General features: G+C 42.2%; 1 protein-coding gene across 1 annotated transcript in view; it reads left to right on the forward strand.

The window, feature by feature from the left end:
- The window catches only part of SLC1A2 (solute carrier family 1 member 2), a 198,865-nt gene that overhangs the window by 155,764 nt on the left and 15,886 nt on the right, over positions 1-27,215 (forward strand). Inside the window, exons 7-10 of the mRNA XM_073604200.1 lie at positions 4,103-4,336; positions 10,964-11,158; positions 12,520-12,654; positions 15,775-16,003. Coding sequence (XP_073460301.1) covers positions 4,103-4,336; positions 10,964-11,158; positions 12,520-12,654; positions 15,775-16,003 — 793 coding nt within the window. The remainder of the gene's footprint in view (positions 1-4,102; positions 4,337-10,963; positions 11,159-12,519; positions 12,655-15,774; positions 16,004-27,215) is intronic.

Here is a 27,215-nt window from a genome sequence, read left to right on the forward strand (position 1 = left end):
GATCATGTGTGGGCTTCACCGGACCTTCAGCGGACTTTTCCAGTCGCAAATCTGACGGACTTTAGATTTGGAACCTGCTTCAAATCTTTACGTCATAACTCCGCCGGACCCAGAAATCCTTTCTTCTGTATGCTAGTCCGACCGACAAAAACCGACGCTAGGGCAGCTATTGGCTACTGGCTATCAACTTTCTTATTTTAGTCCGGTGTACGTCATCACGTACGAATCCGTCGGACTTTGGTGTGATCGTGTGTAGGCAAGTCCGTTCGTTAGAAAGTCCGTCGAAGGTACGCTGGAAAGTCTGTTGGACCCGTCCGGTCGAAAAGTCTGACCGTGTGTACGCAGCATTAGGGGTTCATTTATAATAGAGAACAAATATTACTATCAGTACTACTGCCCACCCAATTATAAAATGTGTGCCACCGTATTCTATAGAGTTTCCTATGCTTAATGCAGCAGAGAGAACTCCATTATTGCAAAAGAACTGGTCATGCAATGCTGACAAGCCTGGGCTCTCCTCCCAGTTTTTTTTCTTTAAACCCTGCCCATTATTCCTGGCCAGGAAAATGATTGCATTATATTAGATCTCCCCTCTTCCACCCACTACTAAAATGTGGATAAACTCTGTGAGGTTTATTTACTAAACTTTGCAAAGGAAGTTGCAATTTGCATAGGAATTTTCCTCAGAACTTAGTGAATGAGGTGAAGACCTGCTGACTTCATTCATCCAATCACGTTCAAGCAAAAATCTATTTTTTTAATTTTCCTTGCACATGATTGGGTATTCTTTTCAATTCACAACATTCACTAAGCATTAAGGACATTTTCTTTGCAAGGTACAACTTTCCTTGCAAAGTGAGCAGCCTATTTGCCATTAGTAATGGACCCTTATTAATGAATCACTCGATATGGAAAAATTTACAGGGTTACTGCCATAAAAATTCAAAAACATTTGGTGAGCCTGGGTAAATTCCCCATGGGTAGATTTTTCATCCTAATCAAACAACTCTTCCTACTTTCACTATTCTAATGCTGCGTACACACGATCGGACATTCCGACAACAAAATCCTAGATTTATTTCCGACGGATGTTGGCTCAAACTTGTCTTGCATACACACGGTCGCACAAATGCTGTTGGAAATTCCGAACGTCAAGAACGCGGTGACGTACAACACGTACGACGAGCCGAGAAAAATGAAGTTCAATAGCCAGTGCGGCTCTTCTGCTTAATTCCGAGCAAGCGTGGAATTTTGTGCGTCAGAATAGTGTACACACGATCGGAATTTCCGTCATTGGATTTTGTTGTTGGAAAAATTGAGAACCAGCTCTCAAATTTTTGTTGTCGGAAATTCCGACAACAAATGTCCGATGGAGCCTACACATGGTCGGAATTTCCGACAACAATCTCACATCGAACATTTGTTGTCGGAAATTCCAACCGTATGTACGCAGCATAACACTATAAGGAGAGGAATTGTGTGACGAAAATAAAAGACATCATATTAATTGTGAGAATTCTCCAGTACATATGGGGAAAACAATTGATTTTCTCTTGTTGAGCCCATGAGCGGAACAAAAATCGAGCTGTGTGTGTTGGCCTTACTGTCCAGTATAATAAGAGGGAGGAGGGTAACAGAAGACCTAATCTTCCATTGTAGAATAACATGTACAGAAGATAGGCCTTGTGATGCCCTATGCATGTCCTGTTTTTTGGTTTGTTTGGTTTTTTTGCACTACTTTTGAACATTTTTGTACTTTTATGTTTGTATATTTTTTAAGGAATTGAAACTCAATTAAAAAAAAAGAAAAAAATGTAGCCTGATGCGTCATGTCACAATATGCTCTGTCATGTGGTTGCATCAAGCATCAAGCACTTGGAGCATTTACCTTAAGCCGCGTACACACGAGCGGAATGTCCGACAGAAAAAGTCCAACGGAAAGATTTTCATCGTCTATTCCGATCGTGTGTATGCCTCATCTGACTTTTTTTTTCGAAAATTCTGACGGACCTGTAAATGGAACATGTTCTAAATATTTCCGACGGAACCAATTCCTATCGGGAAAACCGCTCGTCTGTATGCTGTTCCGACGGACCAAAAACAACGCATGCTCTGAAGCAAGTACGAGATGGAAGCTATTGGCTACTGGCTATTGAGCTTCCTTTTTCTAGTCCCGTCGTACGTGTTGTACGTCACCGCGTTCTGGACGGTCAGACTTTGGTGTGACCGCGTGTAAGCAAGACCGATTGAGCGGAATTCCGTCGGAGTTCCGTCGGAGTTCTGTCGGAGTTCCGTCGGAGAAACCTTCGGAGTTTATTCCGATGGCAAAACCGGTCGTGTGTACGCGGCATAACTGTTTGTTTTTAGATTGGAATATGTCATTTTCCTTGAATTCCTCAATGTTAAAAGGGTTTAACAATTTTCAGATCCATTTAAGGTGAAGGATGGGACATTCAGAAATGGTCATTTGTATTCTTGTAATTTGAAAAAAAAAAATCAATGATTTATGTTGCACTTATATTTTATATGACAACTCTTTGTATAGATGATGACTGTTGGTATATTATTTTTATTCTTTTATATCCGTCCTTGATGTTTTGGACCTTATTCTTATGCCCCGTACACACGATCGGACTTTCCGACAACAAAACTGTGGAATTTTGTTTGAAGGTTGTTGGCTCCAACTTGTCTTGCATACACACGGTCACACAAATGTTGGCTAACAATTACGAACGTAGTGATGTACGAGACATATGGCGAGCCGATAAAAAGGAAGTTCAATAGTCATGTGATATCTGAATTACAAACGCTATTTTTACAAGACCGAGGAGCTTCCGGCTCATACTTGATTCCGAGCATGTGTGGACTTTTGTACACGTGATCAGAAAGTCTGACAACAAAAATTTGTTGCCGGAAAATTTGAGAACATGCTAGCCAACATTTGTTGCCAGAAATTCCGACAGCTAATGTTCGATGGAGCATACACACGGTCGGACTTTCCGCCAACAAGCTCACATCCAACATTTGTTGTCGGAAAATCCGATCGTATGTATGGGGCATAACTGTCATTTCTTGTCTACAATGTGTGTAATTTTTGGAAAAAACAGTCCTCCTTCATTACTATTGCGAATTGTCAGATTCAGACTCTCGATCCAGTGGACCCGATTTGTAAAGCACATTGCTGTACTGTATAAATGTGGGAGTTTTTTTATTTTATTTCTTTTTTCTTTTTAAAGTAGTGTTACGGTTGCAGTACAATTATTATTTCAATCATTCTTCTGGATGTAAGTTAAATTGAAATGGACAGGACTCCAAGTTCGTGCAATGCGCCATAGAAAAAAATAATTCATAGATGCAGTCAAACATCTCAGTTGGATGTTTAAAAACTTAATGTACAAATATGTTTGTATGTGTATAGCCAGCATTAACATATTAACTAAAACCCAGATTTATTCAGGATTCTAGTAGTCAAAAAGAGAATCTTCTATGTCTTACAGTGGAATCTCGGATTGCGAGTAACGCGGTTAACGAGCGCTTCACAATACGAGCACTGTATTTTTAAAAATCGTAACTCAGTTTGCGAGTGTTGTCTCGCAAAACGAGCATGATTCAGGCCAAAGCGCTGTGCAGTACCGCATTTGGCATGAGGTGGGGGGCACCGGAGCCGAGCAGAGCCGAACGGCGCCAATCTCAGTTGATCGGCGCCGTTCGGAAATGCACGGAAAGGCCGTGCTGCCCTCGGCAAATCTCGGGTAGGAAGTCTTTCCGAGGTTTGCCGAAGTCAGCCGAAGTGTCCCTCTGGCCTTTTTGGCCGTTTCCGAGGCTCTCCGGTGCCCCCCCTCCCCTGCCTTTGGTCGTATTGCATCCCATTGAAGTCAATGCGGAACTAATTTATTTAGTTTTCATTGACTTCAATGGGAAAACTTGATTTGATATGCAAGTACTTTGGATTACGAGCATACTCCTGGAACGGATTATGCTCGTAATCCGAGGTTCCACTGTATTTGCAAGTATTTTTTCCATACTGGGGATTGTGTCATATGGCTGATTGCACTACATCACTATTTTTTGGTTTAATGAACCCAACATGTTTCCCTCCTAGGTACTCTCCTTTCGGTATCGCCTGTCTAATCTGTGGAAAAATCATCGCCATTAAAGACCTGGAACAGGTCGCCAGGCAGCTGGGAATGTACATGGTTACTGTCATCATTGGACTAATTATCCATGGAGGCATCTTCTTGCCATTACTGTACTTCGCCATCACCAGGAAAAGCCCGTTCTCCTTCCTGGCTGGTATTTTCCAGGCTTGGATTACCGCTCTTGGTACAGCTTCCAGGTATGATCTCCCCACCTTTGTGCCATCTTTGCTGGACAGAAAATGAGAACATCATTATTAGACACGTGTAGAATGGAAAAATTTGTTTTGTTTCTTATAGATTCATTATGTTACTAATTTTGTTTCGTTGATTCGTTTCAGAATTAATTTAGTTTACTTTTTGTTAAATTTTATTTTGTTTATTAATTTTCTAACGAAATCCAAATCTTCGGAGTGATTCAAATTCGGATCGGTCGAAAAATGATCGACTGATTCAAATTGTATGTAAAAAATAGTTGGCTGTTAAGCTGCAGAACGGGACGCTGGCAGCCGCAACCTCAACAACCGATGACTCATCAGCTGTCAACGGGGTTCCCCACTGACAGCTGAAATGTAAACAAAAGAATGCCAGCAATAGAAAATTCCAGAAAAAAAAAACAGCGTGGGGCCCATCCCAATCCTTACAAGGCCCTTCAGGTCTGGTATGGATTTTAAGGGAAACCCCACGGCAAAATTAAAGAAAAAAAAAAACGTGTGGGGGTCCCCCCCCAAAATTCATACCAGACCCTTATTCGAGCATGCAGCCCGGCAGGCCAGAAAGGGGAGGGGGACAAGTGTGCGGTCCCCCTCTTGAACCATACCAGGCCACATGCCCTCAACATGGGGGGTGCTTGGGGCACCTTGTCCCTATTTTGACGGGGACAAGGGCCTCTTCCCCACAACCCTGGGCTGTGGTTGTGGGGGTCTGCAGGCGGGGGGGCTTATAAGAATCTGGAAGCCCCCATTAATAAGGGGACCCCCAGATCCCATCCCCCACATGTGAATTAGTATGCCTAACCCATTCCCCAAAAAGTGTACAAAGTGAATAAAGACAGTACACAAGTTTTTGACAATTCCTCTATAAAAAAATGTCCCCCGATGTAAATCCATCGTCAATCACAATGCCCGCCAACACTGCCGGACCCGAAAAAAAAACAACTTGCGGTCTCATTGAACACTCCCCGCTGACTGCCTGCTCCTCCATCTGACATTTCTTAAATAGCTAAGGGGCACAGTCAATCAATGATGTCAGCGGGTGACTCTGCCCCCTTGTGACATCACCGATCCATCATGCCTTGGTCTGGGATATCACAAGTGGGCAGGGTCACCGGCTGACATCATCTGGCGACCCTAAGCTATTTAAGAAATGTCAGACAGAGGAGCAGGCAGTCAGCGGGAAGCCTTCAACAAGACCAAAGGTTTTTTTCGTATTCTTTTTTTCGTTATTGGCGGCGGGTGGTGTTATTGATGATGGATCTACATTGGGGACATTGTTTTTTGGGGAGGTGCTTTGGGGCACCTTGTCCCCATGTTGATGGGGACAAGGGCCTCTTCCCCAAAACCCTGGGCTGTGGTTGTGGGGGTCTGCAGGCGGGGTGGCTTATAAGAATCTGGAAGCCCCCGTTAATAAGGGGACCCCCAGATCCCATCCCCCACATGTGAATGAGTATGCCTAATCCATTCCCCAAAAAAGTGTACAAAGTGAATAAAGACAGTACACAAGTTTTTGACAATTCCTCTATAAAAAAATGTCCCCCGATGTAAACCCATCGTCAATCACAATGCCCGCCAACACCGCCGGACCCGAAAAAAAAAAACCTTCCGGTCTCATTGAACGCTCCCCGCTGACTGCCTGCTCCTCCATCTGACATTACTTAAATAGCTAAGGGGCACAGTCACTCAATGATGTCAGCGGGTGACTCTGCCCCCTTGTGACATCACCGACCCATCATGCCTTGGTCTGGGATGTCACAAGGGGGTGGGGTCACCAGCTGACATCATCTGGCGACCCTAAGCTATTTAAGAAATGTCAGACAGAGGAGCAGGCAGTCAGCGGGAAGCCTTCAACAAGACCAGATGTTTTTTGTCTTATTCTTTTTTTCGTTATTGGCGGCGGGTGGTGTGATTGATGATGGATCTACATTGGGGACGTTGTTTTTTGTTCTTTTCTTTTTATTCTTTATTTTTGTCAAAAACTCATCTTTATTCACTTTTTACACTTTTTACACTTGTTTGGTGTATGGGTAGGCCATACTCATTCACATAGGGGGGTCCAGGATCTGGGGGCTTGTTAAAGGTGGCTTCCAGATTCCGATAAGAGCCCGCTCGCAGACCCCCACAACCACAGCCCAGGGTCGTGGGGAAGAGACTCTTGTCCCCATCAACATGGGGAGAAGGTGCTTTTGGGGTGGGGGGGCAAATCGCTCATCCCCCCCCCCCTTCCTGGCCTGCCAGGATTTTGGGGAGGACCCCAAGCTGTTTTTTTTTTATTTTGGCATAGGGTTCCCCTTAAAATCCATACCAGACCTGAAGGACCTGGTATGGATTGGGGGAGGACCCCATGCTGTTTTTTTCAGAATTTTTAATGGCCGGCATTCTTTTGTTTACATTTCAGCTCTCAGCGGGGAACCCGGCGGCCGGCTTCCTGGCCCGTTGCTTAACCACCAGCTATTCTTCACACAGAATTCAAATTGGTCGATCACTTTTCAACTGATCCAAAGTCGTTCCAAAAATTTGGAATTCATTAGAAAACGAATAAACTAAACAAATTTCAACTAAATTTGTTACTATTTCATTCGAACATTTGGATGTAACCATAAATTTGTCCAAATCTGTATTCGGACCGAAACAAATTGCACATGTCTAATCATTATATCTACTCATTTTCTAATGTACTGTATATTGATGAATTCTAAAATCTCCATGAGGATTGAATTAACCCTTTTACAACCACCCAACACAGCGGTGGCAAAATGGTGCATGCTGCGCATGTGCGTTGTTGGGCTGCATGCGCTCAGCATAGAGACTGAGCTGTTGCTGACAACTCTCGGTCTGGGCTACAGATTAGTAGCCAGTGGGACATTCTTGCGATCATGTGACCACTCTGACAGTTCTCACATGATTGCCAATCCTTCCCGCCCCCCAGGGCTTTCCAAACTGATTAAAGGGACTCCCGGAAAGGCGGGAAAGAGCTAAAGTACAACTAAAGGCAGGTCAAAGACAAGGTCAACTATGGCCCAGGGCAAAGATGCCAAACTGCTCCCACCCCCCTATTCTGATGTGCAAGCTTAGGAGTTTCTACGCCCAGCAGTCTCTCGCTTGTTTAAATCCCTGCCAATTTCACTACTCCTGTTAACCATGTAACAGAAGTAAGGCATCCCCATCCCTACAGTAAACCTATGGCGCCCAGGGCAGCCACCCTTGCTGCCCAGCCCTTGTCCCGCCCCTGACTAAAGCCTCAATGTTTCTGTTTTATGTAAACTATGTAACCTCTCAGAATTGGTCATTTGAAGTTAAGATCATACCCCAAAATTTTCCTTAACTTCCATGGAGAAGCAAGGTCTTGGCCGTAGATACACTTTGAAGGTGGACTCTAGGCAGATATAAAAGAAATAAAATAATTAAACTTTGTAATCAATAATACATCATTAAATTATATGTTTTAAATGCAAGCACTCTAACTACCTGAATGTACCTGGTATCAGCCTGTCGCAGTTCCTGTTTAGCAGAGAGGAAAAAACAGTTCATGGAAAGTCAGGAAGCCTACTGATAGGAGGAGAAAGCAAAGTGACAGAGAGATGAGCTAATCAGTGTGCTGCTTCTGCTTTCACTGTCCAGTCACAGGCTGGGGGCAGATCCAGGAAGACCTGGCCTCAGAGAAAGCAGGATGAATGATGTTGGACATCAGACCCATGACATCTACTGATAGAAAAAAGTACTGGGGATCTCTCTGGATCTCTGGATTGAATGAAAATATTGCTGGTTTTGTTATTTTAGCTTTTATTAGGTTATTCATTTTTTATCTTGTTTTTTTTTTTTTTTGGCTAGATTTCTGATTTGATTGCATTTTTACATTTTTTGCCACAGATTTGTTGATTTATTTTTATTTTTTTCTAATTCAGTCCTGAGCGGTATAAGACAAAAGAAACAAAGGGAACAAGGCCCCTGCCTCCCCTGTAATGAAGGCAACATACTCTAATGGTATCATAAGGTCACCCCTCCCTCCCCTCTCCTTGTTGAGAAGTTGGGAAGTTTGTGAGTATAGTAATAGGAGACAACCCTTAACTGATACTTTACAGCTGGAGGGTATGAAGGCCACAGCCTACCAGTAGCTGGAAGTTAACTGGTGTTTATTTTATTTGGCAATAACAGCGCGAAGCGCTCCTTTTGCTGCATTAAATATCTCTAGACTGTGCTGACTTCCCTTGCTTCAGCAAATTTAATTTCACGGCTGGCGCTCGCAGGTAATCTTTCCACCCGCCTACAAAAAAATAAATAAAAAATGTGTGCAGGCTGGTTTTCATTTCCGAGAGGTCCTCCCGTGAAGTTTAAGAGCGTATGTTGTTCTGATACATCAATTTGGGTGGCGACAGCCCACACCGGTTTCCTTGTGTGTACATTTCATGTTTTACATGAAGACGGAGATTAAAAAGGCGATAGCGCATCTGCTTTCTATCCATTGGCTGTTGGTTAGTCTGTTCCATATATCATTACAAGGGATCTGCTAAGCAGAAGGGTTTCCAAGAATGGCGACCATAAGCTCAGTTGTTTGATGTGAATGTGTGGAGAGGTGAAGGGAGGATCTAAAAAGATACCATGGTGGAAGCAGGTCTGAGTCTTTTTTATTTTATTTGTAATGTTACAAGTTTTTATTGAATCAATAGGATGCATTCTCTAAAATAGCGTTTCTCAACCTGGGTGTCGAGTGCCATCTGGGCTCATCAGGGGTGCTGTGCTGCTTCCCATATTTTTGGAGAGCATCATGCATTTCTATGGCGCAAGCGAGCTGGCCTCCAGCTTTATGGAGATGAAGAAGAGATTATATTTCTCTGAAGATGAAGAAGGGGGTCTTCTGATGTAATGGGTGTCTTGTGATTTTACATATATTTAAAGGGTCTTCCCGCAAATTGGCTTTTAAATGCTCTATTAACATGATTGGATCCCAGTAAGTTCAGGGCCGCATTAATTATTTGTTTCTATCATTCACACTTTTTTTCAAGCCACAAGCTTAAGATTTATTTTACATCTGCTTTTCTGGGTCCCTTTAAGCATTTTCAAATATCACTGAGCCCTGATGAAGCCGGTGTGTGTTGGCCCCGAAACCTGCTAGCTGTTTTATATGATCACTTTATGAACAATGAAAGCATTTTGGACTTTTCCACCATTGTTTGGTGCTCGCGGTGTATGTATATGCTTTGAGTACTAGGACATTATTCTGTCAAGTAGGGATGAGCTTAAGTTCGGCTCCAAGTTTGGTCCAAATCTGTGTTCGACCAAACGCATAAGCAGGCAATAAATGCCGGGCTAGCAAGCTGCAGGCAGGGAAATACCAGCCCTGAAGTGCACCTATACAAGGGAAGGGAATGCTTGTGGCCAAGGTACTAGGTGTAATCCTAGACTCTGACCTGTTCTTTCAGCCCTAAATCCAATCACTGTCCAAATCGTCCAGACTTCACCTCTGAAACATCTCCAAAATACGCCCCTTTCTAACCATTAAGACCACTAAGCAACTTATTCACTCCTTCGTTATCTCTTGCCTTGACTATTGTAGCTCCCTCCTCATCGGCCTACCTCTCCGCAAGCTATCCCCTCTTCTGCCTATCATGAATGCCACTGCCAGACTCATCCACCTTACCAACCGTTCAGTGTCCGCCACTCCTCTCTGCCAATCCCTCCACTGGCTTCCCATTGCCCAATGAATAAAATTCAAAACACTAACATTAACATACAAAGCCATTCACAATTCTGCCCTGAGCTACATCACAAATCTTATCTCTTATCTTAACCCAAACCATCCTCCCTGCTCCTCCCAAGACCTTCTGCTCTCTACCTCCCTTGTCTCCTAATCCCATCCCGTCTCCAGGACTTCTCCAGAGCCTCTCCCATCCTCTGGAACTCACTACCCCAATCTGTCCGGCTATCTCCTACTCTGTCCACTTTTAGGCGATCCCTGAAAATTCATTTCTTCGGGGTGGCCTATGCTGTCTCCAGCTAACAACCGAATCTTCTACTCCCTCATCATTTCATCCCTCACAGTCCCTACCTTTTGTTTCACCAGCCCCTCCCTCTTAGATTGTAAGCTTGCAGGAGCAGGGCTCCTCCAACCCTGTTGTTTTGAATTGTACTGTTGGTGTAGTGTCTCCCTACATTGTAAAGTGCTTTCACAAACTGTTGGCGCTATATAAATCCTGTATAATAATAATAATAATAATAATATCAGGTCACTGGTTTCAAAAGCATCCCCGACCCTTGTGTATGTGTTGCTATGGGGCAGGGAATGTCCTGACTGCAGCTTATTGGCCACAGAATGACAGCTTACTTCCAGGTGCCACCATCCATGGGTTTGAACCAAATCCAAACTTAAACTTATCCCTACTTGACAAGGAGCCATCCCCAAGCTCATCACTACCATTAGAGACAGCATGTGGACTGCTTTTTAAGCAAGAATGTTGACCAAAGGCACTGGTGCCACCTTTATATTAAGGATCAGATATGCATGGAGTTGGGTTAACATTGCAACAAAGTGCAAGTACCTCTAAACTTTTTTCACAATGTTTTCTCCCTGCAGTGTGCACAGTTTTAATACCATTTACTGTTGTCGTATTGTAGTGCCGGGACCCTGCCAGTCACTTTCCGCTGTCTTGAGGAGAACTTGGGCATTGACAAAAGAGTGACACGATTTGTGCTTCCTGTTGGGGCCACGATCAACATGGATGGTACAGCACTGTATGAGGCAGTGGCTGCTATCTTTATTGCTCAGATGAACGGAATTGTGTTGGATGGTGGTCAGATAGTGACAGTGAGGTAAGTAACAAGATGTATGAAAAAAATGAATGCCCAGAAAAGGAAATTAGTAAATTGTTATAGATGTTAATGTTGTACTCTAGGTCAGTAATTCTCAGCCATCTGGCTGTGGCACAGTGACAGGCCGCAACCTCACTCCTCCTGGGCCTGCAGGCAACTGCACATTCCCTAACCTGCCACAGTGCCTCCCAGCTTGCAATAGTGGGCCATACTGCCCCTCAACCTCCCACTGTGCTCACAAGCCCCTGAAAGCCCTTGGCCCCACAGTGCTGCTTAACCTCCCACAAAACTACCAGCCCCCTACAGTGCCCCCTTTAGCTTCCTGCAGAACTTCGAGCCCCCTCATATTGCCCTTAAACTCCAACAGTGTCCCACTCCAGCCCCCACAGTGCCCTCCACTCTCCCACTTTGCCAATGCAAACCCCCCAACCTCTTAGAGACCCACAGCCTCCTCTAGACACCCCACTCCCCACAGTTGTCTTCAGCTTCCTCCAGAAATCTCATTACAAGCTGGCCAAATCTGCTGCAGAGTCCCATAACTCCCTCCACTCGTATCACAGCACTGACCAGCCCCATCCAGAACCTTCCAGAAATTCCATACATACTGTATTTTATATTCTCATACTTTTATTGTGTAAAAATAAAAAATTTTTTTACTGTTGAGGCATGGAAGGTTTTGGAAGAATTTACCAGATCCTGGTACTATAAGGTTGAGAACCACTACTATAGGTGTCACAAAGCTTACAACCAGGTCCATTGTATGGTCTAATACAGAGGCCTCCAAATTTTCTAGGCAAATGACCAGTTTACTCTCCTTCCAACTTTAGGGGGGCTGGATTGTGGCCAGTGGGGGAGGGAATATCCTAGATTCAGTGGAAATAAAAAATCCCTCCGGCTTTGTGGTCAGTGGGAGTATAGAAATTACCACCTGTGGTCAGTAGAAGAAATAGTGCCCCATCATTGATATTATGCTGGAGCAATAGTGCCCCATTGTTGTAGTCAGTGGCAGGAATTATGCCCCACTCTTGGTGTAAGTGGGATGAATAGTGCCAGAAGAGCTAACAAAGGGCAGCATTTGGCCTGCGGGCCGCAGTTTGGAGCACAGGTCTGAAGGAAATAATGTTTTTGTATCTAGTGGCAAGCAATCAGATTCTCTGTTTCAGGTTTTCAGATAATTTTACTGGTCCTTCCTTCGATTGCTATAAATTGTTTCTGGGGTTCTGTCTTCTTTGCATAGTAGCTCCTCTCAAAAGTGCCAATAATGCCATAGGTTCAGGCCAGTCCTAAAAGATCAATAGCTTTAAATCGTGTTGAATTCTGTTTGATTCTTTCTTATGTGTATTATTTATTTTGCTTCCAAGCTTGACAGCGACGTTGGCCAGTGTGGGGGCAGCCAGTATCCCCAGCGCAGGTCTGGTTACCATGCTTCTCATCCTGACGGCTGTAGGATTGCCCACCCAGGACATTAGCCTTCTCGTCGCTGTAGACTGGCTATTGTAAGTATAAAAGCTCCAATTCCTAATCATTTAGTCCTCACCAGAAATATGTGAACATATACTAATAGTAGCTACCCAGGCATTCATTTACTTGTTTTTTTTATTGTATTTGTGAACATTTTTTATTTATTCAAAATGATAACTACAAAAATTTTTTTTTTTAATGTTATTTTAATTCTATTTTGTCTGCAGGCTCTAAAAAGTGGGTATTTTATCTTTTAAAAAAAGGCCAGTTCACTGTCTGTTAGATTGTTTTGGGGTTGGACTGTGGCTGGTAGGAGAAAAATAAATGCTTCGGAAGTCAAGAGCAGTAAAAATATACCCCAGTGCTAGTGTTAAGTGAGAGCCAAAATGCCTCTGCATCAGTCATCAGAGAGCATAATATAGTTACATAGTTACATAGTTAGTCAGGTTGAAAAAAGACACAAGTCCATCCAGTTCAACCTTAGAGCCCATTCACACAGGGACGACTTGTCAGGCGACCTAGTCGCCTGACAAGTCGCCTCCCTTTCTGTGCTATGGAACCGTTCTAAGGGGAGCGACGCAAGTCGCTCCGACTTAGAAAAGGTTCCTGTACGACTTCGGGGGCGACTTGGGGCGACTTGCATAGACTTCTATACAGAAGTCGTCTTGCAAGTCGCCCGGGCAGTCGTTTGCAGGTCGCCTCGCTGAGGCGACCTGCAAGTCGTGTTGCCCCTGTGTGAATGGGGTCTTAAAAACCATTCATAAATAAAATAAAAAATATCGTACAATCCAATATACCCAATTTTATACCCTCAGTTGATCCAGAGGAAGGCAAAAAACCCCAGCATAGCTTGATCCAATTTGCTACAGTAGGGGAAAAAATTCCTTCCTGATCCCCCAAGAGGCAATTGGATTTTCCCTGGATCAACTTTACCTATAAATGTCAGTACCCAGTTATATTATTTACATTTAGGAAAGTATCCAGGCCTTTCTTAAAGCAATCTCCTGAGCTGGCCAGAACCACCTCTGGAGGGAGTCTATTCCACATTTTAACAGCTCTTACTGTGAAAAAACCTTTCCGTATTTGGAGATGAAATCTCTTTTCCTCTAGATGTAAAGAGTGCCCCCTTGTCCTCTGGGTTGACCGTAAAGAGAATAACTATATGGTCCCCTTATATATTTGATAAGATATGTCCCCGGTGTCAGAAGGAGTAATCATTGGAGTCACAGCATCATTGGAAGTAATAAATATCTCTGCATCAGAGGGAGTAATAAATGCTCCTGTGTTATTGATCAGTGGGAGTAATAGAAGCGCGGGAGTTAGTGATCATTGGTTGTAATAAATTCCCCATTGTTGGTGGCGGTAATAAATGTCCCACCATCGATGGGAGTAATAAATGCCCCATTGTCGGTGGCGGTAATAAATGTCCCACCATCGATGGGAGTAATAAATGCCCCATTGTTGGTGGGGGTAATAAATGTCCCACCATCAGTGAGAGTAATAAATGCTCCATTGTCATTGATCATTGGGAGCAATGAATACCTCATTGACAGTGGAGGTAAAAATTGTCACAGCATTAGTGGGGGTAATAAATGTCCCAGTATTAGGGCTGAGCGATTTTCTAAAAAAAACTCGATTCACGACTAGAATCGAGTTTTTTTTTTTTTTTGGACACCGTGCCGGTCCTGAGGAGCTGCGGGCAGGAGTATTTAGGCGAGGCCGCGGAGTAATAAATGCCCCCATGTCAGAGGGAGTAATAAATGCCCCCATGTCAGAGGGAGTAATAAAAAAAACCCCATGTCAGTGGGAGAAATCATTGCCCCTGTGCCAGTAGGAGTGATAAATGTCTAGGGGGAGATTTACTAAAACTGGTGCACTCAGAATCTGGTGCAGCTGTGCATGGGAGCCAGTCAGCTTGTAACTTTAGCTTGTTCAATTAAGCTTTGGCCAAAAAAAAACTGGAAGCTGATTGGTTTCTATGCAGAGCTGCACCAGATATTGCACTATCCAGGTTTAATAAAGAACCCCTTTATGTGTCAGTGGGGGTAATAGATGCCCCTGTGTCAGCAGTCACCAGGAGGAATAAACGCTACTGTGTTAATGGGGAAGGTGCCCCATCTTTAAAGTCAATGGTATTCTGAAAGTCCCCCCAGCATACGTGTCAGTGGCACTTACCTCTCTGCAGGATGTCCTCATGGAGATTTTGCCACTTTATAGTGCCTGCTATAGTTTGCAGCCGTGTGTCCTCTACCATTCGGCCCAAACAGCTTATGGCTTGCTATGAGGGGCCAGTTTACAGCAACCACTGTGCTGTAACAGATGCAAGCCAAAGTTTAGGATTGCTGCTCTGCAACAAGCAGGCACATATTGTCAGGGGGGTAAAAATTAAGCAAAAAATAATCAATGCAAGAAATCTATGATCTACACCACCTTGTGATTAGAATCTTTTATTCCAAGCCATAAACCATTCTGGAAAAATAACAGACACAGCATAAAACCCCAAACCAACAATCATCTCTTATGGTTTGTCCCAAACACTTGTCAATCGGAAATTAGAAATCTAATATAAATAAGTATAAGCCATACCAATACAGCTGCATTGCTTTTATTTTGAAAGCTGAACTTCCACACCTCCCCGGGGCGTGTGACATTGCTCCATGGCTCTGGGGGAAGTGTGGGTTCCCTAGATCCAGGCCAGAAAGTCAACAAGATGACAAGAGCTGTGATCTCATGGGTCCGCCAGATGCCAAGGTGGTGACGGTAGCACTTCCATCCTTTCTAAGCAGCTTCAAACATATAGGAGGGGTGACGCTGCCTCTCAAGTGACTGGGGAAGACCATGGTAGGTGGACAACAGGGATATGATGCAGATGAGGGTATATGGGGATGTGTTGCCAGGTCCCGCTCTCTATCCCACAGGTCAAAGGCAGAGCCTCATTATTCGGCCATAACTTCTGACTTGCTGAGAAAGTGATGTCACATGCTGGGGGAGTATAAACCAGTGAACAGAAATTATAAATACAGGCCCCATTAATTTGGTCCTCCACAATAGTCCCAGTTTCTCATGTGACCCCTTAGGAAAATGAATTAACCACCCTTGTGTTTGACCATCTCCTATGTCTTCTCTGAATCCTCTTTTTGTCCACTTTACCCCAGGGACCGAATGAGGACTTCCGTCAACGTCGTCGGTGACTCCTTCGGTGCCGGCATCGTTTACCATCTATCCAAGGCAGAGCTGGACATTCTGGATAAGCAGCATGCACAGCAGGAAATTGAAATGACCAAGACTCAGTCCATTTATGATGACATGAAAAACCACAGGGAGAACAATTCCAACCAATGCATTTACGCAGCGCACAATTCTGTGGTAGTTGACGACTGCAAGGTACCCTTCACCTTTATGGATATCGAGACCTGTATATAGACTGCATGCTCCTCCTTTGCACTTGCATGTACTGTGTATTCTGTTGTATGGTTGTAGTGTTTACAGTTACAACCGGTCAGGTCACCCCCAATATACTGGTTAAGACTTGGAGGGTAATATTGTAACATCCTGTGAAGTTTATAGAAGAGAGTGTTCTCTAGAACTGCTACAATGTATCATGGAAGTTAAAAAGCAGGGGGCAATACATTGCGGGTTCTCGTTATTGAGACAAAGATTTGTAATTGCAATACCAAGTAAGAGTTGTGCAGTTAAGAACAACTATTAAGTATTTATATATTATAACAGATATAATCAGTAATAAATAAGGACTCAACAAACCAGTCTCAACTGGTAAGATAAAATGGCCCTCATTAAAAAATAGAAACTCAACCATCCCATTACTCATGGGGACCAGGAAGGTTTTTATTTTTTACCCAGTTGCTTTATGTGTTTTTTTTTTTAGGGGGGGGGGGTGCCTTCCTCTGGATCGATTGAGGGTTGAGGGTTCTGGAGATGTGGGTTTTAATTTTTTTTTTCAACCTGATTAACTATGTACTATGTACACTTAAAAAATATAATAACTTTGATTACATCCCCATGCCTTTTAACAGTCGTACACAAAACATAAAGCTTTTCTGTGGCCATTGTTGAGCTACAAGTAATGGCGGTGTGAATGAACACACCATGACATTTAATGATATTATGTGTTGATGGAGCGCTGGACTCTAGGGTAGATAGAGAGCAGAAGTTTGATTCTAATTTCTAGAGGCTCTCTGTGTCAACTGGAATACCCCAAAAGATCCCTGGAGCAGTCTGTTGAACATTAGAAGGATGATAGTGGCACAAAGGTTGAGTAAGTTAGTAAAAATGTTATATCATGGCACAAAATCAAAAAGCCAACGTGTTTCTGCATCTAAAGGTTCCCCTTCATCAGGACTTCTGTGTTGGCAATAAGTTCAAATTCATACTGGACAAAAGTTGAAAAATAAATTTGATCTTAACACCAAGCATACAAGCCTTGATGAACAGGTAGTGGAGCTTAAATTTTTTTACTGGGTTTACTAAACCTTTGCGGCCCTCTGAAATTTTAAATTATATTTAAGCAACAAAATATTCTGGGTATCTATTTTAGCAGAGCTCATTTGCATATTACAACAACCTAGAGAATAGATCAGATACATTTATACTTAATAACATCTCCATTCCATAAGGAAATCCTTTTAACCCGTTTGATGCTATGAATTTTTTAAAGCACTTTCATCACTTTTTTATTATTGTTTGATGCTTGCTTAAATCAAATAGAAAATGTATTAACAGTATTTAATTTAAAAAAAAAAATGAATGCTGTTCTTGTGTATTTTTGCAGTTATTAGCCAAGACTAGACATTTGCATGATGAAAAAATGTGTTTTGTTTCGTTAAGATTCATTAATCTAGTTATTTTGTTTCGTTAAATTCGGTTGATTCGTTCAACTCGTATATTGAATTGCCCAAAAAATGCAGATTTTTTTTTTTCGATTCAAATGTGGCAAAGTGAACAAACAAAAAAAAAAAATCTTCATCAAATGATTACAATGACTCTTTAAATCACCTTTGGCTTAACTAAAACAGCCTTATTTAGAAATGCTACTCTAATAACGCACACAGGGGGTTATTTACGAAAGGCAAATCCACTTTGCGCTACAAGTGCAAACTACAAGTGAAAAGTGCACTTGAAATTGCACTAAAAGTGCACTTGGAAGTGCAGTCACTGTAAATTTGAGGGGTAGATCTGAAATGAGGGGAAGCTCTGCTGATTTTATTATCCAATCATGTGCAAGCTAAAATGCTGTTTTTTATTTTCCTTGCATGTCCCCCTCGGATCTACAGAGACTGCACTTCCAAGTGCACTTTCAGTGCAATTTCAAGTGCACTTTGCACTTGTAGTTTGCACTTGTAGTGCAAAGTGGATTTGCCTTTTGTAAATAACCCCCACAGTCTTTGATTTCAGAAACATGTTTACAGTTCAAATTCGACTGAATTTGAATTTCAGGAAATTCTGATGAATTTCATTTTGTTATTTAGAGCATTCAGTAAACTTTGTTTATACTGTAATTCGGGTATTCGGATATATCCGAATCTCCGAATAATGAAAAATTTGTCACAATATTTATTCGGAACGAAACAAACTACACATGTCTAGCCAATACTAGTAATAATATTTTTTATATTTACAATATTGTAAAATAGTATTGAAGGCATATTGTAAATATTTTTACATTTTTATTATTTATTTATTACAGGCACTTATATAGCGCTGTCAATTTAAGCAGTGTTTTACATATAAATTGCACATTCACATCAGTCCCTGCCCCCAAGGAGCTTACAATCTAAGGTCACTATCTCACATTCATGCATACACATACTAGGGCCAATTTAGAGAGGATCCAATTAACCAATCAGTATGTCTTTGGAGTGTGGGAAGAAACCGGAGTACCTGGGGAAATCCCACAGGAAATGCAAACTCCAGGCAGGTAGTGTCATGATTGGGATTCGAACCGGCAACCCTAGTGCTACTAGGCAATAGTGCTAACCACGTAACCACTGTGCTGCTTTTTTAACTATTTTTAATATTTGAGTTGCTCTGTACATATAGTACATTGTAATTTGTTACCTTTAAAGATATCATTATTTTTTTCCACTAGTGTTTTGTGAGTTTAAAGCTGAATTCCAGGATTCCAGCTACTTTGTGAAAACTGTAGGCATACCATGAGTTAAAGTGGTTGTAAACTCTTACATACCACTTTTTACCACAGGTAAGCCTATAAAAAGGCTTACCTGTTACTACCCCAGATATCACCTAAACCTGCATGGCTTAGGAGATATCCCCTGTATCAGCATGTGCTGACATCATCTGCACATGCACACTGATTCAACGGCACGTTCGTGCCATTCCTTCAGCTAGTGTGCCCTCACAGGCGGCTCCCAAGCGCATGCGCGGGAGTGATGTCATCGCGGCTCTGGCCAATCACAGCGCTGGAGCCCGCTATACCCGGAAGTAACTCCGGGAGCGATGTCGCCGGCTGGAGCCATGTACGGGGACCGCTACGGGGGCTTCGATCTAAGGTAAGTATTTCATAATGAGCTAGTATGCTATGCATACTAGCTCATTATGCATTTGTCTTGCGTTTTTTTTTTCTATTTTTTTATTGTGGGTTTACAACCACTTTAAGTCTAACAAGGTGCCTGCCTATTATTCAAATTTGACATGGTTATTGTGTTCCAGGAAGATAACTTCCTGAGTCCTGAGGCTTCTTTCTCAGTGTGGTCTCCATTCCTTCAAGAGCAGAGTCGCTGGAACTGTTGTGCCCACTGCTTCCCCCCCTCAGCCCATTCACAGAAGCCTTTGCATTATGTGAACTCATTCACAAAATACAAAGGCTTCTGTAAATGGGCAGCAGAGGAGAGGGGCGGACATAGATGCTGTAAGTTCTTCTCTTTTCTTAGAGCTGAAGTGTATCCTCTGGGAGTGGAATAAACTTGTCACATATACCTAATAGAGATAAGTCCTGGAGATTACATGCACCTAATTGGACTTAACTCATAGTGTACCTGCACTTTTTGCAAAGTTTCTGAATTCCTGGTAATCTAACTTATTAAAGAAGGCCAAATCCTTTGATCAAATATATTTGGTTTGCAAAGAGTTATGATACATCTTGCATGTAGTGTATACCAGAGCTCAAAAAGTCAGTATTTGTTGGAAACCACTGACCAGAGCATGATAGAGATGTGACTCTACATAGGTGTGTGAATTCAGGCACGCAGAGGCCTTACAAATAGAGCTACAGAAAAATTGAAAAAACTGTCAGGTGGCTTATCTGTCCAGCAACCAACAAGCACTGAGCTATCATTTTTTGGTAGGCTGACCCTTTAAGCTCTACTCCAGACAACATTTTTAGTTTTAGTTTAAAGGATTATAACCTCTGCCAGTTATCTATTGCTAATAATTGGATCTGAAACTGAAGCACCATAGAACGAAACAATAGTCCAGATACATACGTATTCCAATGTTACATAGTTACATAGTTACATAGTAGGTGAGGTTGAAAAAGACACAAGTCCATCAAGTCCAACCTATGTGTGTGATTATGTGTCAGTATTACATTGTATATCCCTGTATGTTGCGGTCATTCAGGTGATTATCTAATAGTTTCTTGAAGCTATCAATGCTCCCCACTGAGACCACCGCCTGTGGAAGGGAATTCCACATCCTTGCCGCTCTTACAGTAAAGAACATATTACGTAGTTTAAGGTTAAACCTCTTTTCTTCTAATTGTAATGAGTGGCCACGAGTCTTATTAAACTCTCTTCTGCGAAAAAGTTTTATCCCTATTGTGGGGTCACCAGTACAGTATTTTTAAATTGAAATCATATCCCCTCTCAAGCGTCTCTTCTCCAGAGAGAATAAGTTCAGTGCTCGCAACCTTTCCTCATAACTAAGATCCTCCAGACCCTTTATTAGCTTTGTTGCCCTTCTTTGTACTCGCTCCATTTCCAGTACATCCTTCCTGAGGACTGGTGCCCAGAACTGGACAGCATACTCCAGGTGCGGCCGGACCAGAGTCTTGTAGAGGGGGAGAATTATCGTTTTATCTCTGGAATTGATCCCCTTTTTAATGCATGCCAATATTCTGTTTGCTTTGTTAGCAGCAGCTTGGCATTGCATGCCATTGCTGAGCCTATCATCTACTAGGACCCCCAGGTCCTTTTCCATCCTAGATTCCCCCAGAGGTTCTCCCCCCAGTGTATAGATTGCATTCATATTTTTGCCACCCAAATGCATTATTTTACATTTTTCTACATTGAACCTCATTTGCCATGTAGTCGCCCACCCCATTAATTTGTTCAGGTCTTTTTGCAAGGTTTCCACGTCCTGTGGAGAAGTTATTGCCCTGCTTAGCTTAGTATCGTCTGCAAATACAGAGATTGAACTGTTTCCCCATCCTCCAGGTAGTTTATAAACAAATTAAATAGGATTGGTCCCAGCACAGAACCCTGGGGAACCCCACTACTGACCCCTGACCATTCTGAGTACTCCCCATTTATCACCACCCTCTGAACTCACCCTTGTAGCCATGTTTCAATCCATGTACTCACCCTATGGTCCATGCCAATGGACCTTATTTTGTACAGTAAACGTTTATGGGGAACTGTGTCAAATGCTTTTGCAAAATCCAGATACACCACGTCTACGGGCCTTCCTTTATCTAGATGGCAACTCACCTCCTCATAGAAGGTTAATAGATTGGTTTGGCAAGAATGATTCTTCATGAATCCATGCTGATTACTGCTAATGATATCGTTCGTATTACTAAAATCTTGTATATAGTCCCTTATCATCCCCTCCAAGAGTTTACATACTATTGATGTTAGGCTAACTGGTCTGTAATTCCCAGGGATGTATTTTGGGCCCTTTTTATATTGGTGCTACATTTGCTTTTCTCCAATCAGCTGGTACCATTCCAGTCAGTAGACTGTCTGTAAAAATTAGGAACAACGGTCTGGCAATCACTTGACTGAGTTCCCTAAGTACCCTCGGATGCAAGCCATCTGGTCCCGGTGATTTATTAATGTTAAGTTTCTCAAGTCTAATTTTAATTCTGTCCTCTGTTAACCATGGAGGTGCTTCCTGTGTTGTGTCATGAGGATAAACACTGCAGTTTTGGTTACTGAAGCCCCCCGATTCACTCGTGAAGACTGAGGAGAAGAATAAATTCAATACCTTCGCCATCTCCCCATCCTTTGTAACCAGATGTCCTTCCTTATTCTTTATGGGGCCAATATGGTCTGTCCTCCCTTTTTTACTGTTTACATACTTAAAGAATTTCTTGGGATTTTTTTTGCTCTCCTCCGCTATGTGTCTTTCATGTTCTATCTTAGCCGTCCTAATTGCACCCTTACATTTCTTGTTGCATTCTTTATAAAGTCTGAATGCTGAGGATGATCCCTCAACCTTGTATTTTTTGAAGGCCTTCTCCTTTGCTTTTATATGCATTTTTACATTGGAGTTAAGCCATCCAGGATTTTTGTAAATGTAATGTAAATATAAAATGTAAATGTAAAATTAGATGAAAGACTATTCAAGAAAACAGACTTGTTTCGGGAGCCAATGGTATATTGCCAACTGAGTGATGAAGCACAATATTCATCAGCAGCTGGTTAGATCAGCTGCTCCAACCAGCTGCTGGCAAACACTTCACTCTATCACACAATTAGTTAAAATTGGAGTAAACTCCCAAGGATGATTTTTACCTATAGGTTAGCCTATAATAAGAGAAGGGGGAGAGGAGCAGGGCTTCATGCGCCCCCATCACTGGACCGTGGGACAGGTGAGTGTCTGATTATTAAAAGTCAGCAGCTACACTTTTTGTAGCTGCTGACTTTTAAATGGGTGGAACTCCGCTTTAAGGTAAGTTTCACATTATGTGCTAGTATGCGCCGGGTACGTACTGCGTGCGTCACACTGCGCCTCCTCAATGGCCAGGCCTTTGACGTGTCCCAGAAGATTGCAGAGAGGACGGGGGGGAGAGGAGAACTTCCGCTCGAGTCACCTAGGCGGCCCACGCGGAAGTGGGAGCTTGTGTCTGTCAAGACTAGGTACCTGCCCCCCCCCAAAAAAACCATGGAATCTGGGAACGCCCTGTGTAAACACCGCTACAACACTATTGGATAGCAATACCAATAAGACAATCTCAGGGTTCCAGCACTACATATCCATTATTTCAGGTATCAATTGCTGTCTTTTCTTTATATATGTCCCCATGACCACCATCTCTGCAACTGGAAGTGAGGAGAAACCAAACCAGTATAAGCTTGGGTTACCACCTTTTCATTAAGCCAAACGCGGCGCACAGCAATTTATTTATTTATTTTTATTTTTTTTGTGCAGTTATCCTATAGGATTTTAAAAGACCTGGGGCACCTTTGGGTTCCCCAAGAAGAGTAGTATTGCAGCGCATGTAGTGTCCAATGATGAACAGTGGGCGTGGCTAAATTGTGGTAATAATGGGAGAAGTTTAAGGAGCGTTGTTAAATCAATCAAGGTCAGTCTGTCCCCCTAGGTCAACCTACTCCAGTACATCCCCTCTAGGTCAATCTGTCCTCCAGTATAATCCCTACTTGTTCACTCTGTCTCCCAGTACACCCCCCCCCCCAGGTCTGTCTGTCCCTCAGTATAATACCCCCCAGGTCAGTCTGTCCCCTAGTATAATCCCCCCCAGGTCAGTCTGTCCCCCAATATAATTCCCCCAGGTCAGTCTGTCCCCCAGTATAATCCCCCCAGGTCAGTCTGTCCCCCAGTATAATCCCCCAGGTCAGTCTGTCCCCCAGTATAATCCCCCTAGGTCAGTCTGTCCCCCAGTATAATCCCCCCAGCGCCCCCCACTAATATAATTAAAAGCACTGGAAGCTTTTTTTATTATAGGTATTTATATACACCAACAATTTAGGCAGCACTTTACATACTGTACATTCACATCAGTCCCCGTCCTCAAGGAGCTTACAGTCTAAGGTCCCTAACTCACATAATTACATACACATACTAGGGCGAAGTATGGGCAGGAGCTAGTTTATATGCCAGCTACCTATCTAACTCGTCCTGCGCCAAATTGCTATCAAAAACTATTAAAACTTCTAGTTATTGGTCTATAATCTCTCACAGACCAAAGTTGGTTACTGCAAAGGACTTTTGAAGCTTTAGAACAGGCTTTCTCAACCTTTTTAACATGGGGAAACCCTTGAAATAATTTTCAGGTGTCAGGGAGCTCCTGCTAATAATTGCTCTAGTTACGGCTCATGGTTTATTAGCATTCACAGTAAACCAGGATATAAGAATAAATGAAAGACTAAGGAATGTGGCATGCTTAGCATACTTGACACCACGGACTGCTCCATACAATACAGTGGTTTTTACAAATAATACAATTAAGCAAATACTTTATAATTGGCAGAAAAGATTGTAGTGCCTCACATTGGTGGCCAGTGGGGAACCCTTACCTTGATGGTCACATTGGTAAGTGGCAATTGAGTGCCCCCTTACACTGGTGGTAGGTGAAATGTTCCCTTACACTATGATTTTTGTGGTCAGTTTAGTGCCCCACTACATTGGTGGTCAGTGGAGAAGGACCTCCTTAGATTATTGGTCAACAGTAGAAGGACTCCCTTCTATTGGCAATCATCGGGAAAAGGGCCCCTGGTGGTAAGAATGACCCATACCTCCCTTTAAATACAGTAGCTAAAAAGAATATTTGCTCAAGGAACCTCTAGCAACCTTTGAAGGAACCCAAGTGTTCCATGGAATCTTGGTTGAGAAAGATTGCATTAAATCATTGCATGACACCAAGCAAAAGAGGCAGTATGTGACAGGTGTGGACATTGATGCGGGTATGAGTAATTAGGTCCCTAAAGTGTAAATTAGTTTGTATATTGCTATAATTATATTTAGCTAAAGCTAAGCTGGAATTATGTTTCAACACTTCTGCAATGAAACTGAAATGCATTGACTCGTGATGATAACTAGTGTTAAATTCGTCAACAATATTTTCATCTACGTAATTAACACTGGTACTGGAGATTTTAGTTGGCTAAAATACGCCTACAACTAAAATGGTATTTTAGTAAAAAACTATGACTAAAACGAAATCAAAATTAACACTGCTCTGCTGGCCTCTAAATCAGCAACACAATTCCATCCCCAGCCTATAATAATAGCACAAGTTTAAACGTGTATTGCACTATTGCACTACCACATAAGAATAAGTAGCAGCATCTACTAAGCTGCTGAAAGAAAAACAAAATTAAGACAAAGGCTTTTCCTATTTATTTATTTTTTGGTTCTTAATATTTAATGTTGTATAATAAATTCAGGTACAGTGGAACCTTGGTTTACGAGTAACGCGGTTAACGAGCGTTTTGAAAGATGAGCAACTTTTTTTTTTCTTCAATTCTGACTCGGTTTGAGAGTGTTGTCTCGCAAAATGAGCAGAATTCAAGCTAATGGGGTGTGCAGTACCGCATTTGGCCAGAGGTGTGGGGGCGCCGGGGACACTCGGAATGGTTCGGAGCCATTTGGAGCCATTCGGAAATACTCGGAAGCACTCGGAAATACTTGGAAACACTCAGTTCCCGAGTGTTTCCAAGCCTTTCCCAGGCTTTCCGAGTTCAGCCGAGCTGTCGCCGAGTATTTCCGATGCTCTCTGGCTCCCCCCCACCTCTGGCCACATGCGGTATTGCATGTAATAGAAGTCAATGCGGAACAAATTATCTTCGTTTCCATTGACTTCTATGGGGAAACTCTCTTTGATATGCGAGTGCTTTGGATTACAAGCATTCTCCTGGAACAGATTATGCTCGTAATCCAAGGTTCCACTGTATTATGTGCAATGGCATTACAGCCAATAGAGTTTACATTTTTTTAAATTCTTTTTTTATATTTTGTTGCACTTCTGTGTGTCAAAAAGCAATATTTTTGTTTATGAAACTTGGTTTTATTTATATTTATATAATATATATCTTTTACATAATATTAATAATATTATATGTCACAACGGCTAAATCTGTGTCTGTAGTGCATGTTCAAACCTTAATACCATCAATAATATGTTATTAGATTTTTACTCCAGGAGTACATAATGAAGTGGGCAATTTTAGAGAAATGCTTAAATAATGCATCACAATTTAACTAAACCTATTCGATTTTTGTCAACTAAAATGTACTGGAGATTTTAGTCGACTAAAATATGGCTAACTAAACAATGAAAATGAAATGCATTGACTCGTGATGATAACCAGTGTTAAATTCGTCCACCATATTTTCATCTACGAAATTAACACTGGTACTGGAGATTGTAGTCGACTAAAATACGACTAAATCTAAAATAATTCTGATAACTCAAATACGGCTAAAACTAAAATGGCATTTTAGTCAAAAGACTATGACTAAAACTGAATCTAAGTTTGACGTCGAAATTAACACTGGTCACCAGATATCATTCTCCAGCAGTCAGGTGTATTCTGATGGGTGCTAATCTCTGATCAATTGCCAATGCTTATAGCACATCATTGGTCAATTCGTGTGGTTAGGTCTTCCATGATACAAAGTAGCAAGAGAGCAGTCCTAGGGGTGATATGGTGTATGGGCTCCTGGTGTATGTGTTCCAAGAATACCTCTGTCATTGAAACACTGTGCCTTTTTTGCTGATTGAGGGGTTTGTAACCTATGAAATGGGCACCTTGACACCAACTTCTCCAACAGCAAAGAGGTTATTGAGATGCCATATGTACATATACTGTATATAAATTGTATCAAATATACATAAGTGAAGCGTTGCTTTGTGCATAGAGTTGGCCATTTTGTTCTATAACAATACCACCCTTCCATGCACTAGGCGCTCGTGGCTCTCGCCTAGTTAATTGAAAGGCTATGTATTGGTTTACTTTACAAAATGGCCTCCATAGATGTGTCTAAGACTCTAGCAGCCAACATTGTCAGTCTGGCAGTGATGTATCTTACTATATTTGGGGGAGATTGGCTAACATTGCATGATTTATCTTTTGTAAATAATGCTTTTTTTTCTATGTTCATCTTTTCATTGTAACTTTGTATCTTCCTTACTTTATGTTTTTTTTTCTCTCTTTTTTTTGTAATGCATGCATGTCCCTGTCCATCCATTAAGGATTGGAGGGATGTTTTGTTTTGAAATGTTGGTGCAATTTGTCACTTTTCCATGTCCCAATGCTCTCACACATGCAGTCTTTCCACCGTGTCGAGTACCAGTCGTGTCTCTAAATGTTGTGTACACTACGAGGACCTTAGCATGTAAGGTAAGGAGCAGAACTCCTAATAGGGGGTAGATGTAGTATACTAGTGTCTTTTTATAAGAGTCTAGCGAGAGGTTGGGTTTAAGTCTGGAACTCAATTATGGGCAATTAATGCTACTTTTTTTTAATGCTACTCAAACTCCCTTTGACCACAAAGCTCAACTTACCCTTCAATTTAAATCAGCTAAATACATTATAGGTGCATCAAAAATGTGTTCAAAGACTTAAAATTGGTTCCCTTTGGAAAAAAGCTACAGCCTAAATATAAAAGCCTGTCCCCTGCCAACATGCTGTGGAAGAAGAGAAGTTATTTTAAT

The sequence above is a fragment of the Aquarana catesbeiana genome, linkage group LG11 (assembly GCF_042186555.1).
Source record: "Aquarana catesbeiana isolate 2022-GZ linkage group LG11, ASM4218655v1, whole genome shotgun sequence".
Classification (NCBI taxonomy): Eukaryota; Metazoa; Chordata; class Amphibia; order Anura; family Ranidae; genus Aquarana; species Aquarana catesbeiana.